This window comes from Lolium perenne, chromosome 6, assembly GCF_019359855.2.
Source record: "Lolium perenne isolate Kyuss_39 chromosome 6, Kyuss_2.0, whole genome shotgun sequence".
Taxonomy (NCBI): Eukaryota; Viridiplantae; Streptophyta; class Magnoliopsida; order Poales; family Poaceae; genus Lolium; species Lolium perenne.
Genome location: NC_067249.2, coordinates 119,147,407 through 119,164,244, shown reverse-complemented (window position 1 = coordinate 119,164,244; position 16,838 = coordinate 119,147,407). Strand labels below are relative to the sequence as shown.

Below are 16,838 nucleotides of genomic sequence, written 5' to 3'. Positions count from 1 at the left end.
GGTTCTTGTGTTCATCAAGGATTGTCTAGCTCAGGTTTGAGGCGTATCGATTCATCGGTCCGTTGCTAGCTGGATTCATTCCCTCTTCTCCAGGCTGCGTTCATCGCGTTGTTGGGAGGATTTACTACCCCAGGTTCTCGCTGTGAAAGATCGGGCATGAACCAAGGAGGATCCAGTGGGTCGCTCCCTTATCATGTGGTATCAGCTTTCTGGGTTGCTCACGACGAGGTTTTGTTGATCGATCTCTCTGGATCGGTATGCATCGGAGAAGATTGGCTCTAGATCGGAGGAGTTTGGCTCTCAGTCAAAGGAGGTTGGTTGGAGGAAGTTTGGCGTTGTTTGGTGTAGTTTGCAGGTCATCCATGGCTGTTTCAGCGGTCAAAATCGCGGCTGGAATCGGGAAGAAGACGAAGATTCGCCTCGCGCCCCGGTGCTAGGGCCGGCCGACCGGACCCAGGACCGGCCAGGCCAGTCAACCGGGCTCTAGACCAGGTCCAGCCGGCCCGGACCGGACCAGGGGCTGACGCCAACCGGCGCCACTACTGTGCCGCCCAACCGCGCGGCCGGTCGCCAGGCCGGTCAGACCGGGCTCCAGGCTGGTCGTGCCGGCGCCTTGGCCGGTCCAACCGAGCCCTGGGCCGGACCATCCGGTCCCGAGGCCAGTTCAACAGGGCCCTAGGCCGGACCGATTGCTGTTGCTGCTGTTTCTCCGGCGAAGTTGGCTGCTGCTGATGATGTTCCGTCTACACTTACATTACAAGTGCGTGCTCTGGGTTGGAAGGCGGACATCTACTATGACTACCTCGGTATGAGGACGGGTAAACCATTTGATGCATCTACAATCAAGTGGAGGTTGTCTAGTTCCGCGACACCTATGGAATTTCAGATTTGGGAGTCACATATGGACGGTGGTTTTGAGAGATGCGAGGCCGTGGATAGTACGTTCGGCGGCCAAATTGAGTTTGATATTGCATACAGGCGTGTTGATGATGTTGTGGCTAGTTGGTACCGTGATTTTCTAATTGTCCAGGGTATCATTGGACTATGGTCTCGTTGGGCAGATTTGATCACTTTAAGTTTCCACGCTTGAATAAACCGGTGGTGTGTTCGAACACTACCGTGACGGAGGTTGTTTCAGTACATGCAGTCACTGATGAGAGGAAACCTGGCTCTGATACCAAGAGCACTACTGTGACTGTTGAGGAGGATGTACCATTGAGCGAGCTGAATATGCAACTCAAGAAGGTACAAGATGATGCTTGCAAGGCAGTTGACAAGGTTCATCGGTGGAGTTTGTTTACTCAATGTGTTATCAAGGGCAAGGCTTGCAAGTTGATGATTGATGGTGGTAGCTGTACTAATGGCATTAGCAAGGCAATGGTGGCAGCATTGGGGTTGTCTACATGGCGTCTTCCTGAACCTAAGCGTCTTGAGTGGTTGAATAGTTGTGGTATGCTGAAGATTACTCACAAGGTGCGTGTTCCATTTACAGTTGATGATTATGTTGATGAGACAGAGTGCGATGTGTTGCCATTGGAGGTGTGTGGATTGCTACTTGGGCGTCCTTGGCAGTATGATCGCAATGTGACACATGCTGGGCGAGCAAATACATATTCTTTTGTGCATGGTGGCAAACAGCGGACTTTGAAGCCTATGGGTGATGATCATATCAAGTCCGATGTGGAGTTAGCGATGCGTAAAGAGAAGTTGCACAAGAAAGTGCAGCGAGAGGTGCATGTTATTTCGAGCATTGATGTTGGTGCTGTTTCAGCCATGCCTGTAGATGACAAGCCAGTTCTTGTTGGTGACAAGCCGGATGAAGCTACACTTGTTGTTGATGTGGATGTTGCTGCATGTGCTACAGTTCCAGTTTGTGTTGATGCTAGTATGCAGACTAATGATGTTTGTGCTGATGATGTTCCAGTACATATGGCGCAGATGCGCGTGGGAGGAGTGGGAGGCGAGAAGGTTAGAGAAGCCAGTGTTGATGGTGTTTCAGCCCGGTCACAGGCCTGGTCCAACCGGACCAGGCGCCGGGTGAGCCCGGTTCAGACCGGCTTATGCGCTGATGCCAACCGGAGCATGCTCTATGAGACGTCCGACGTCCCGGTCGGGATCCGGTCCCAGACCCGGTTACAACCGAACCGACCGGTCGTATATCCGGTCAACCGGCGTATACACCGGCTATGGCGCAACGCGTCAGTGGAGACAGTGGGCAGCGGCACTACCGTGCTAGAAGTACTGCAGTCCAGTTTTCCGCGACACCGCGGATGCATCGAAGCAAAGATGGATGTGTGAGACATTTATGTGGCCCAGGCATTACACATCTTATGCAGGGTCATGTTCAGTGACACAGGATTCCATCAAGACCACAGAAGAAGAAGGTGTTGGCGCCAAAGTCCAAACTCATATGGAGAAGAAAGGAGGCGCCAAGTGCTGTATCAAGTCAAGCATGCTGTGAGGGAGGATGTGGTGTGGAAGGCAAGCAAGACTTGAGGACGGCGAGGACGTGTCATGTTCATATCACGTCACCTTTTCCAGAAGACCCTCACGCGTTGGGGACAACGCTTCTTGAAGAAGGGGAGAGATGATATGGATATCCAGGTCTGGTACACTAGGACAGCCATTGATATGATAATTAGGTCTAAGGTTGTACCAGTATTTTATCATAGTCTTGTTATTAGGAAATAATAATGTAGCCAGGTTATGTGGTGGGCCAATCAGGGTTAAATTAGTGTTGCGTTTGGTATTGGGCCTATCCAAGCCAAACCAGGTTAGGCCCATTAGTGGGGCGCCCCAGCCCAATAAGGGTTGGCCGGCCATCCACCCTCTCATATAAGGTGGAGGCTCGGCTAGGGTTAGATAGTTCAAGTTTAGTCTCAAGATTAGGGTTTTCCCCATTGCGTGTGTTCACGTGTATCATCCCTCCGGGGGTACGGCACTGCCGTTTATCTATATTATCCGCTGGAAAGGTTCTTGTGTTCATCAAGGATTGTCTAGCTCAGGTTTGAGGCGTATCGATTCATCGGTCTGTTGCTTGCTGGATTCGTTCCCTCTTCTCCAGGCTGCGTTCATCGCGTTGTTGGGAAGATTTACTACCCCAGGTTCTCGCTGTGAAAGATCAGGCATGAACCAAGGAGGATCCAGTGGGTCGCTCCCTTATCAAGTAGGGGCCATAGGGCGGAGAGTCCTCGGGACGGTGGTACGCGATTTACCCAGCTTCGGAACACCTACTCGAAGACAGGACCTGCTGCTGCTTGTCTGTAATTATCTGGGCGCTTTCATGTTGTTTCAATGAGTTGTGGTTGTCTCACTTCTACCTCGAGATTTCTCCTCAGGGCTCCTAGGATCCGGCTTATATAGGCGCCCGGATCTAGGGTTTCTATGGAGAGTCCTACCCGGAATACAAGTTGCCTAACTACGGAATATTACATTGCCGTGTACGTCAAGGATCCACCTATTCCTAACTTGTCGTCATGGATCCGGCTTCCTTCATGGGCCTTCACGGATCTGACTCCTGGCATAGACCTCTTCGGATCCAGGTACCTTCATGGGCCTTCATGGATCCGGGTACCTCTGTAGGTCGGTTCGGATCCGGGTACCTCTGTAGGTCGGTTTGGATCCAGCTACCTTCGTAGGGCGGTTCGGATCCGGGTGCCTCTGTAGGTCGGTTCGGATCCGGCTACCTTCGTAGGGCGGTTCGGATCCGGCTACCTCATAGGTCAGTTGGGATCCGGCTCCTTGTTCCTGGGTTGGACATCTTCCATCTTGATCAACAACAACTGGGCCGCCCGGTGGGCCATATACCATCACCACCATCTGTGGGCCACCCGGGTTTGCCGGAATCAGACCATGTCGATGGTATACCTATGAAGTATATCCACAACAGTAGCCCCTGGAGTTCTCCAAGATTCACCGTTCTTCCATCCAGCTCAGCTTGCGCATGTATCTTCATCTTTTGGCTGGAACGAATAATAGAGAATCTTGAAGGACTCCAAACTTCATATCTCCAACCAAGTATTGGTCGGAAACTTCATGATCCAATGGTCAGATTCTATGGAGATACCATCCAACGTAATCTTCGGTATGGATCCGACAAGCAAAATGTAGGTTCGGATCTGACTAGCCAAAATATAGGTCCGGATCCGACTACCAAAAATATAGTTGCGGATCCGACTACCAAAATGTAGGTGCGGATCCGGATACCAAAATATAGGTGCGGATCTGGCTACCAAAAATTGAGGTGTGGATCCGGCTACCAAAATTCAGGTGCGATCCAGCTACCAAAATCAAGGTGCGGATCTGGCTACCAAAAATTGAGGTGTGGATCCGGCTACCAAAATTCAGGTGCGAATCCAGCTACCAAAATCAAGGTGCGGATCCGACTACCAAAAATATAGGTGCGGATCCGGCTACCAAAATTCAGGTGCAGATCCGACTACCAAAAATATAGGCTTGGATCCGGCAACCCAAAATTCAGGTGCGGATCCGACTAGTTAGCCGGATTTTCGTCATCTTCTAAATTTTCTTGACATAACCATATGTAGCCCCGAGCGTTGAGTCAGCTTGCTCCAAGGAGACTCGATGCTCAGAAACTTAGCCCCCAAGCATCAAGGTGGAAATTTTTCGGCTTGTTGCTCCTAAGAGAACTTCATCGATGTAGTCCCCGAGCGCCAAGGTGAATTTACTTAAAAATCCGGCTTGGAGCTCTTAGAGTAGCTTTATCTTTATATGTGACTTAGGAATAGTGTAAATCCCAAGCATCTAGGCAGAAATTTCCAGCACTGATACCCGAAAGGAAGCACACTTTTCACCTAAGATCAAACCGCAGCCCCCGAGAGTTGGTTCCGGCTAAGCATAGCGGAATCAAGACTCAAGTTGCTTTTCCAGATGTGCACGCCATGGATCCGCCTAACCTTCTCTCATTGGATCCGGCTAGCTTCCCCTGAGGCTTCGCGCGGTGCTAGACCTGCTTGAAAACACCTTAAATCGAGGACTGTTGTACGTGCAAGTGTCATGTACCTGATACATAAACATAAAAAGATATTTGTATTAAATTGTTTCTTTGATCATGTTCAACGAACAAATGTAAGGCGGAACAAAAATGGCCTTTGAACAAATGTTTTAAAGCTAAAACTATGCAGCAGTTGAACAACATAAAACTGTCAAGGCGGAAACAACTGACTATCTTGAACAGTTAATGTAATTTATATGTTTTAAGCAAGTGTTGGTTTATCCATTCTTCTGGTTTATATGCTTGACTTTTCGCGAGACGGCAAAATTTAAACACGGAACATCTCCTGAGGCGATAACGCTTAATAGCGAAACAATCAAGAACCTTAGAAACAGAGGCCGGCTTTAAGTACCGAGATGTCACTACTAAGGAATCCACACATAAAACAACAGAAAACGTGTAGGCCAGAAAACTTAAGCTAACGCTCGAAAGCGGAATTTTTGCAGCGTACTGGGGCCTTAAGCGGCAAAAACAGTACAAAGATTTTCACGAGCGCGAGGCAAATCGTGGGAAAGATATGACCAACAGTGAAAGCGGTAAAAGACTCAGGATATGGGTGAAACAATCTTAATCTCATGATCATAAAATATAAATATTAAATATAAATAGGGACTTAGCTGTTTGGAGCGGAGTCAACGTCGGTCGTGGCGGTTTTTCTTCGGCGTTCCGTCGAGCCGGTGCTCCTGTAGGTGCGGATCCACCTACCAAAATTTAGGTGTGGATCCGACTTCCAAAAATTTAGGTGCGGATCCACCTACCAAAATTTTGGTATGGATCTGGCTTCAAAAATATAGGTGCGGATCCGACTACCAAAAATAGGTATGGATCCGGCTACCAAAAATATAGGTGCAGATCCGACTATCAAAAACGTAGGCTCGGATCTGGCAACCAAAAAATAGGTATGGATCCGGCTACCAAAAACATAGGTGCGGACCCGACTACCAAAACCAGGACTTGAAATTTTCATAACTAAGGCGGAGTCTTCCTTAGGAAGGTCCAGCAACTCAGATCGAATCTTTGCAGCTTCGTCCAGCGCATCGGCGGTCATAGCTGCAGTACTTACCAGTGCGTTTCCGTCGAAATCGACGGTCTCGCCGATCAAGATGTGTAACCCGCCGATTGGGATGATGAAGAACTTGACGGGGTCTGTCCTAGCCGGAATCCAGAATTCGACAGAAGGACGATCGGAATGTTGAAGCTTCCCATGGTGCAACCCTCCCGGTTCCGGCCTCCAGACGCCGCTGGCCCCACGGTGGGCGCCAACTGTCGTTGCCTATTCGACGGTACTCCTTAGGAGGGATCCTCATGGAGGGGAGAAGAAGTAGGGGCCATAGGGCGGAGAGTCCTCGGGACGGTGGTACGCGATTTACCCAGCTTCGGAACACCTGCTCGAAGACAGGGCCTACTGCTGCTTGTCTTGAATTATCTGGGCGCTTTTGCGTTGTTACAATGAGTTGTGGTTGTCTCGCTTCTAGCTCGAGATCTCCCTTCAGGGCTCCCAGGATCCGGCTTATATAGGCGCCCGGATCTAGGGTTTCTATGGAGAGTCCTACCCGGAATACAAGTTGCCTAACTACGGAATATTACATTGCCGTGTACGTCAAGGATCCATCTATTCCTAACTTGTCGTCATGGGTCCGGCTTCCTTCATGGGCCTTCACGGATCTGACTCCTGGCATAGACCTCTTCGGATCCGGGTACCTTCATGGGCCTTCATGGATCCGGGTACCTCTGTAGGTCGGTTCGGATCCGGGTACCTCTGTAGGTCGGTTTGGATCCGGCTACCTTCGTAGGGCGGTTCAGATCCGGGTACCTCTGTAGGTCGGTTCGGATCCGGCTACCTTCATAGGGCGGTTCGGATCCGGCTACCTTCGTAGGGCGGTTCGGATCCGGCTACCTCATAGGTCGGTTGGGATCCGGCTCCTTGTTCCTGGGTTGGAAATTTTCCATCTTGATCAACAACAACTGGGCCGCCCGGTGGGCCATATACCATCACCACCATCCGTGGGCCACCCGGGCTTGCCGGAATCGGACCATGTCGATGGTATACCTATGAAGTATATCCACAACAATAGTTGTCATCATTCTCTTCTTTTTTATTATCTTCCATCATAACCTCTCTTTCTTCGTATTTGGTCCAACAATTATAGCTGGGCATGAAACTGGATCGAAGGAGGTTGGTGTGAAGGGCGTCCGAGGAAGAGTAATCCTTCTTATTCTGACAGACAACACATAGACAACACATAAAACCATCCCGTTTGTTTTCCCACGGCCATAGAAAGAAAACTTTTGAGGCCCGTAATGACTCGTCACTACATCGTCAACGTACATCCATTGCTGGCTCATCTGCATTATATAATTAAGTACATCAAAAATCATTATAGAACATCATGAATAGTGAATCGATGTACATAGACACATGCATTTCATCAATGACAGATGAAAGGATAAAGTTGTTAACCTCAATCTAGAAGTAAAAAAAGAGGAGAAAGCTTAAGTGTGGCTCGGACACTTCATATCATATTTGTTTTGTATGAACTCAAGTGGCATTATGCCTTGAGCCATTTCATCGAGCACCTCTTATGTATAAGAAGAGAAAGCAAACCAACATACACATCTTATGCTAAGAATGGAAAAAAGCTAAGTGTGGCTCACAAGTTTAGGCAAGGCAAGTTGTATATATAGATATGAACCTTTAGTTCCAGTTGTAGACACCAACCGAGACTAAAGGGGCCCGTGGCCTGCCACACCCCGCCGCAACACCTTTAGTACCGATTGGTATCTCGAACCGAGACTGAAGGTCCCGATCTAACCGGCACTAGAAATGGCCGTAGACCCGTGCACGTCCTAGCTGTTGGAACCAACATTAGTCCCGGTTTTAAACATGGCCGAAACTAATTAATGTTCCCGAGAGCTCCGAACAAAAGACCAAGGAGGAACTTCCGCTTCATACACAACCAAGAATGAATGTTGTAGATGCATAGAGTCCCGGTTTTAAGCGGGAGCTCCGAAACTCGTTGTGTACTAGTGTACGAACATGTCTACCGAATATATCTCTAACACATCTTTTAGAAAGTTAATTAATTTTTTGTTGCTGATACATCATTTTTTCTGGCCTTGGAAATATTTTTCGATATATACAGAGATGTAAAAGATCACACGTTTTGATCCGGTACGGTCCCTTGGGCTTGGCTGTTTTCTCGTAGCAGCCTGACGTTGATCACTTGGCGCATTCTCTTGTACGGCCGCCGCGCGTGCGCAAACATGTAAAAAGGGATTTGGTCAAGACGACCTCTTCGCAACATCCTCTTCTTGCTAATCATACGAAATACCGATAAAATAACAGGAGGAGCCACGTGCAGGAAAGCAATGCTGCGGCGGGCAATGCTTAAGTTGACACGGCAGCCATGGGACACATGTGAAAGCACGCATCCACCAAATCCTGCCTAGCTAAAAGGGGCTAATGGATCAAGACTACAAATAGCCTCCATAGCATGACCCTTTTCCTCACATCTCATATCCATCTCTCATATCTTGCAACTAGCTAAGCTTGTCTGTCTATCGATCTACCAACGGCGGCCAAAGCAGCAGGCTTCTCCTTGTCATCGTCTAATAGTGCACATGGCCTCTTCTTCTAGCTTGCCGTCAGCTGCTCGTTGCAGCCTGTTGCTCATAGCTGCACTCACTCTTGTGCTGAGCCACGGCGCTCACGCTTATGGTGGTTCCGGTACCGGGTTGAGCTATTCGTTCTATGACAACTCATGCCCCAGTGCACGGGACATTGTCCGACGCGTCATCCAGGTCGCCCGGATCATTGACGCGCGCATCCCAGCCAGCCTCATCCGCCTTCACTTCCACGACTGCTTCGCCAATGTGAGTTCACGCATATATAACTGGTAGCGCTAATCAATAGTAAGACTATGGTTCATTATCTCATCAATCTAGACTGCTTTAATTTATCTAGGGTTGTGATGGCTCGCTTCTGCTCGATGATGATGTCTCCTCGGGGATAATGAGCGAGAAGAAAGCCCCTGGCAATTACCAGTCAGCGCGTGGGTTCAATGTGGTCGACAACATCAAACAAGTGTTGGAGATAGCTTGCCCCAGCACCGTTTCCTGTGCCGACATCCTCACCCTTGCGGCTGAAATCTCTGTCGAATTGGCTGGAGGGCCAGCCTGGAGTGTGCCTCTCGGGCGCCGCGATGGCACGAAGACCAACATCGAGAGCGCTAAGGATCTCCCAAGCCCATTCGACTCTCTGGATATCATTCAAAAAAAATTCAGAAACATGGGTCTCAACGATATTGACCTTGTCGCCCTTCAGGGAGCGCACACCTTTGGACGGGCGCAGTGTCAGTTTACGCAAAGGAACTGCACGGCCGGGCAGGAGGAGGGGACGCTGGTGAACCTTGATGCGGCCACTCCCAACGTGTTCGACAACAAGTACTATGGCAACCTCCTACAGGGACGCGCCGAGCTCCCTTCCGACCAGGTTATGACGTCCGACCCTATAGCTGCTGCGACAACCGTGCCGATTGTTCGCAGGTTTTCCAGTAACCAGAAGGAATTCTTCGCAAACTTTGCAGCCTCCATGATCAAAATGGGAAATATAAGCCCACTGACCGGAAGAGATGGGGAGGTTAGGAAGAATTGCCGCAGGGTGAACAAGAAATCCTATTAAGAAGCAAGATTCGATACTCGTCAATGAACATAAAATTTAATTATCTCTGTTTTACACTTCGTCATGTATAATTGTATAAATCATTCTTATGATTCATTCTTATTGTAAAAGCATTCCTTTACCTGTCAGCAGAAGCTAAATTAATGTATATGTTACTTCTTCAGTACATGGGACTAGTCGCAAACCCGTTTCTTACAACGGCCATTTAACAGAAAATAGGATTAATAGTCCACTGCTAAAACAATGCTGAAAACACTGATGGTTGGGGTCAGCAAATAGCGGGTCTGCGCAGCCTGGAGTAGAGCAAAATGTAATGGAAAAAGGACAATCAAATTGAATCATACAACAGCCACTGGAATTTCTTTTCTTTAGTACTTCCTCCTGTGGGTCGAGCTATATTTCATGGAATGAGGTCAAAGTTGCACTGCAGTGCAGAAGTTTGCTCAGAACTTGGATGGCCCGACTATTGTGAAAACTGGTTGCCTTGCCAGTAGCCTGGCGCCCTGGTGCAGTGGTACTACATATGTCATAGCCATTTGTGGACATTCTCCTTAGACCATAGTTCTAAAAAAGAGCATATATATTCTCCTTTCAATGAAGAGCAATTTCTTTGGAGACTTTGGAACCTGAAGTCTTTTCTTTTCTTTCTTTTTAAGGAACTCCCTTTTATTTTCCTGTGCTTATATATAGATCTTGGTCATAGTGGAGGAATAATTTTCATGAGAACCCTAGATTATACTACTCGTAAATTGTTCTTCATGCACACTTTTGGCATGCTTATAAGAAAGAAAAAGAGGACTACACGTTGTCTAGCTAGTTTGTGATATGGCAGCCTTGCAGCACTGCCCTGATTAGTATTTTATGACTCAAGAATCTGCTTTCCTTTCCTAAGGATAAACAAAAACAGAAAAGTGTCGAGCAGATTGATCATTCCCTGAACATCAAGCATATGTGAAAGATCGTACTATGGACTATGTTAGCTGAATAAACTCTGTCTGTCGTCAGTTATTATCACGATCGATTTCGTGGGATGGCACGAGATGTCCGGATCGTGGCGTAGGGGTAGGAGCACTACCAGGTCACGTTTTATCTTTCAGTTGAGAATAAAAGGTGAAGAGAAACAGAAAAGCCGTACGCTGTACGCGGCACAAAAAACCTCCTGAGTTCATCGCATTCTCTTCCTTTGCATCCACGAGAGAGATCGAGAGAGAGAGCTGACAAGTGGTATCAGAGCCACGTTAGAGCTTTGAGGGACCATGGTGGACGACGGAGGAGGTGGTACCGCGGCGGCAGGAGCCGCAACGGCGCCAGGCGCCGCTGCATCGGCGGCGGGTAGATCGCCTCCGCCATGACGATCGGAGACTCCTCCGCGGACACGGAACCAGAGCCGCGGGCGAAGCCGTTCACGACGGAACGGCAAGGAGATCGTCGTGCGCGAGACGACGTACCACGAGCGACCGACGGTGCAGGCCGGAGTGCTTGTCTGGCCTACGCTAACCTCCACAAACTACATCGAGTGGGCGCTCCTTATGCAGATCAACATGGAGGCCTGCGTGCTGTGGGACGCGGTGGAAGGAAACGCGCCAAGCGTGCCCGTCGACAAGGCCGCCCTCGCTGCGATCCTGCGCTCCGTACCGGCGGACATGCAAGCCGCGCTCCTAGTGAAGCGCACGGCGAAGGAGGCGTGGGACGCCGTGAAGATGATGCGGGTCGGCGTCGACCGCGTCAGGCAGGCGACGGCGCAACGGCTCCGAAAGGAGTTTGAGGCCCTCGCGTTTCGCGCGGCGAGTCGCTGGACTCGTTCGTGTTGCGGATCACGGGGATCGTCAACAACTTCCGCTCCCTCGGCGATCAGATGGAGGAGGTGAGAGTCGTCGAGAAGATCCTACGCGAGGTGCCCAAGGAGTACGCGCCTATGGCGTGCTCCATCGAGACGCTGCTCGATCTGAGCACGCTCTCCGTCGAGGAGCTGCTCGGGCGTCTGCGTTCCAGCGAGGGACGAGGCGGCGGATCCTCATCGACGACGAACAACGGCGGCAGCCTACTCCTCACTGAGGAGGAGTGGGAGAAACGGCGTCGCCAACGTGATCAAGGTCAAGGGCAAGCCAACCGCAACGGCAACGGCGGGAAGAAAGGCAAGGCCAAGACCAAGAACGGCAACGATCGTGGCGGCGAGCGCGACATGAGCACGGTAAAGTGTTACAATTGTAATAACAAGGGTCACTTCTCCAAGCAGTGTCCAGAGCCTCAACGCGAGCGAAAGGGCAGGGCGAACCTTGCCCAGGAGGAGAAGGAGGAAGAAGCTCTCCTCATGGCGCGTGTCGGGGAGGTCCTGCTGGCCACGCCGAACGAGCGCGGCGGGGAGATTGTTCTCCTCAACGAGAAGCGCTCCAAGGCCACGGCCACGAACGGCGCGGCCCGCTGTGACACGTCGTGGTTCCTGGACTCCGATGCCAGCAACCGCATGTGCGGCCGACGCGAGCTCTTCTCCGAGCTCGACACAAGCGTGCACGGCTTCGTCAAGCTCGGCGACGACACTTCCGTGGAGATCGAAGGGCGCGGAACGATCCTCTTCACGTGCAAAAAGGGGGAGCACCTGACCTTGTCCGAGGTCTACTTCATCCCCAAGCTCTGCAGCAGCATCGTCTCCTTGGGCCAGCTCGACGAACTGGGGTACGATACCCGCATCCGCCACGGCTGGCTACAGCTACGGGACCCGGACGAACGGCTGCTGGCACGAGTGCCACGGAGTCGTGGGAGGCTCTACATCCTTCATCTCGAGCTGGCACGGCCGGTGTGCCTTGCTGCTCACGGCGGCGAGGACGCGTGGCGCTGGCACGCGAGGTACGGACACATGCACTTCGATGCACTCTGCCGCCTCGCTCGTGGCGACATGGTCCACGGGCTGCCCCTCCTCGACGAGCTCAATCGCCTCTGCGACGCCTGCCTCACCGGGAAACAGAAACGCAATCCGTTTCCCCGCCAGGCCATCAACCGCGCGGACAAGAGACTTGGACTAGTCCATGCAGATCTATGCGGCCCCATCGATCCGCCAACGCCCGGAGGGAAACGCTACTTCCTCCTCTTGGTGGACGACAGCTGTCGCTACATGTGGCTGCATCTGCTGGCAACGAAAGATCAGGCGTCTGCGGCGATCAAGAAGTTCCAGGCAGCGGCCGAGCTCGAGAGCGGGCAGAAGCTGAAGATGCTGCGCACAGACAGGGGTGGTGAGTTCAACTCAAACGAGCTCGGGGAGTACTTCTCTGACCTTGGTGTACAGAGACAGCTGACGGCGGCGTACTCCCCACAGCAAAACGGGGTGGTCGAGCGACGAAATCAAACTGTCGTCGGCATGGCGAGGTGCTTGCTCAAGACTAGGAATGTCCCTGCTCGCTTCTGGGGCGAGGCCGTCACGATGGCGGTGTACCTCCTGAACCGCGGCACGACGAAGAGCGTCGCGGGCAAGATGCCATTTGAAGCATGGCATGGCCGACGTCCAAGCGTGCAGCACTTGCGAGTTTTCGGCTGCGTGGCCCACGTCAAGGTCACACGCCCGAACCTGAAGAAGTTGGAGGACAGGAGCATCCCCATGGTGCTGCTTGGCTATGAGCCCGGCTCTGCTGCATATCGTGTGTACGACCCCGCTGCGGGCAAGGTGCACGTGTCTCGCGATGTCGTGTTCGACGAGGACGCAGCATGGAACTGGACCAGCACGGAGAAGCAGAAAGGTGATGCAGCTGACACGTTCACCGTCGAGCATCTTGTCATTCCCATTTCAGGTGCCGACGGAAGCTGGAACACGACGCGCTCTGGGCGCGCACCGGACATGCCATCCGAGAACGGGACGCGCACAGAGCGCGCCCACGACGTCGACGACCACGCCACTGCTGGAACGGGCAACACACCTTCGCCCGCTCCACCAGCGACCCCCGCGACACCACCGTCGCGCACGGTGGAGTTCGCCAGTCCACCGTCGAACGCATCGCAGCCCTCCCCAGATGAAGAGGCTCCTCGACGCTACCGCCTGTTGGAGGAGCTGTACGACGTCACTGAGGAAACGGAGGCGCCCGGCAGCGACCTATGCTTGCTCGCTGCGGACGAACCGGCAAACTTCTCTGAAGCTGAGAAGGACAAGGAGTGGCGTGCGGCAATGGTGGAGGAGATGGCGAGCATCGAAGCCAATCAGACCTGGCGGCTAACGCGACTGCCGCCGGGTGCGGTGACCCAGCATACCACTGCATGTTGTAGTATACAAGTCGTTGATATGATCTTTGTGAAGGGGCTTCCTCACAAATTGCCATATCCCTCAGAGTGGTACAACAGAAACATTGCAGGTCATAACACTCCATACTTTATTACAAACATTGTCTTAACAAGTTGGTATTCTCACAGGTCCTATGAGAACACCCAAAGATACTACTTAAGTACGATTACAACTCATAACAAATATAAAGAGCTCAACAACTTATTTAGGTAAGTTCTACGTTGCTCGGCTCTATGATGCTAGGGTATGTCACTACTCCTCCACCTCCGTGTCATCTGGTCCGTAGACTATCCCATAGTCTACGCCTTCCACTCCGCCGGTAAGATCAGGTTCTTCGTAGACCAGCTCGTAGCTTCCTTCTGGTGCTCTATCGTCGATAGCCTCCACTTCCGGATCACAGTCTAGCAAGGGTGTCGAAAGAAAGTGAGTACAGAGGTACTCAGCAAGTTCTAAAAGAATAAAAGGTGTTTGATGCACTAGCTACGACCATTGATCAGGAAATCGCAGGTCAATGCATGTTTTGAAAACATTTCTTCAAAAGGTTGCTTTTATTATGAAAACTATGCCCGTCAGTCTTCACAGGTTGACCAGAACTTCGTGGAGTTCCTTTCCTGCCGCGTTCGCAGTTCGCTTCCCGGAACAGGGAGTGACAGCCACAATTTGATACACTCTGCAGAGGTGCGTTACTTTTCCCACAAGAGATCTCACCCTTTTTGCCATCCGCAGGGACTTGCCCTCGTTCACACTTCCTTTGGTGTGAGGCCAGGTATAAAGATCCAAGCCCACACCGCCTTCTCCGCGACTGCAAACCCACCCTTTTGTCCACCCGCACACCTCCAGTAGACTTCCCCCGATAATACGGCTTTACTCATGGTGTACTTTGGACAATCCTTCATAGATCGTAGAGCCATCATCACTAATGGATGGGGATTTAAAAGGCTATCCCAACCTACGGCAGTGCCTCCAAGACCCGCCGGCTCTACCAATCCGTTGGCGTGCGAAGGGAAAAGATACAATGGCTTTTCCAGAGCCATTATAGATCTCATGGTCAACGCGGTTTGTACGGCGCTAGAATCACTGGACGGCATTGGTAATTTAATCCTAGGGTGATATAACCCATTGCAATGGAGCCTCCACCATATCAACACATACCATGGTTCCATTGCCAGCCACATAGTCATATTCATAGTTGGAAAATAACATTTCATTTGCGATGCAGGAATGATAAGTATATAGCTTTGCATTAAAGTAGTAGAAAATAATCAAATTGACATGAGCAAGGGTGAACTTGCCTGTGGACTGCGAGATAGTGCAGTTCAATGCAGTTGATGGAACCTGGACCTCGGGTTCTGTAAGAAGCATCATTGTCCGGTAAGGACAATGTTATAAAAATCCAAATAATGCAATCATGGATGGATTATTTTATGTTGAATCCCTTTACCCCCAATGAGTTATTACAATTTAGGGTTGTATTTAAGATTTATGTCTTTGACGGTAATTTACAATTGATTTAAAAGTATTAATCATTGTGATTCACACAAAGTACAACAATTCAAAGTAAAATGATTTTACTTGATGATTACCTTAGTCATTCCAAAATAATTTGAAATTATAGAGTGAACTCTATAGTTTTTGGAATAAAAAGGAGTATAGTATTTTTCTGGGAAAAATACCCTCTTTCAAAAGAAATGACTTGGATTAGTAGAATTTCATTTTGAAATGTTTAAAAATAAGTATTTGAACTTATTTGAGATTTTTCCTTGAATTTTAATTACAAGGAAATAATAATTTTAAATTCCAAATTATTATTTAAATTCTGAAAATTCATAATTTTGAATTTGTTTCATAAATTCCATTTCATATTTTATTCTTGTTAAGATTTATTTTTCATTCATAAATCCAATTTTTATTGGATTTTTAGAGTTGTTTATGATTTATTAAAATTTGGTAAAGTTTTGATCTTTTATTAAATGTAAAAAGACCAAAGTACCCCTCTGGACCCCTATTGGGCCCAGCCCAATAACTTAACCTAGGGACGGCCCAATAAGGCTGGCCCCCTTTTGGGTTCGGTGGCGCCGAAGCGGCCCACCTCACTCACTCTCACTCGGCCCTCTCACTCACTCGACCTAACCCTAACCTCTGGCGACTCCTGTGGCGATGGCGTCGCCGCCATGGCCGCCGCCCTGCTCCGGCCATCGCCGGCCTCCTCCGCCGTAGCCACCAACCGATCCTGAACCGCCGCGAGCAGATCTATCGATCTGTCCGCGCAGTTTTTCCCTTCTCGTCCTCTCCTGGCGAATCGCCTCCGATCTGGATCTCGTGGAGAATCGCCTCGACGAACTCCGGCGAGATCTCGTCCTCGCCGACGATGGGTACGTGCCTGGAGTTGACCTGGCGCGGGTGCTGCTTGCAGTACTCGTGCCGTCGCCTCAGGTGCTTGCTATGGTGGTGCGGTTCCGTGTCTGGGTTCGCCGGCGTAACGTCGGCGCCTACCCTGGACTTGCAGCTGTTAGGGCCGCGCGAGCACTGCCTCGCCATGCCCTAGCCTCTGCTTCCAGGCGCAAGTAAGTGTTACATCTCCACCTTCTCCTCTGTGCGCCTCCCCTTGTTACTGTGCTTCTTCCTCCTCATGCTATGTTGCTCTCTGGTGGTCTTGTGATCATCTAGAGCCATGCTATGGCTGCGCAATCTTCCTGTGCTTACGTCTACTGCAAGCTCATGGCCCAATTACCATTCTTGATCTTGGCACATCTTTGCTTTGCTTGCTGTCCATGCTGTGCTTACTTCTCTGCTGCTCCTAGCATGCTCTACACTTGCCATGCCCTGTTGTACTTGCTCAAGAGCTAACTATGCCATGCTATGCTTGGTTATGACTTGCT

General features: G+C 50.4%; 1 protein-coding gene across 1 annotated transcript; it reads left to right on the top strand.

Moving 5' to 3' along the window:
- Positions 1–8,379: 8,379 nt before the first annotated feature.
- On the top strand, positions 8,380–10,066 carry LOC127319540 (peroxidase 2-like). The gene is made up of 2 exons (XM_051349510.2): positions 8,380–8,887; positions 8,979–10,066. Exons 1-2 carry the CDS (start codon positions 8,636–8,638, stop codon positions 9,693–9,695), a joined length of 969 nt encoding a protein of 322 aa, XP_051205470.1. The 5' UTR covers positions 8,380–8,635; the 3' UTR covers positions 9,696–10,066.
- The last annotated feature ends 6,772 nt before the right edge of the window (positions 10,067–16,838 follow it).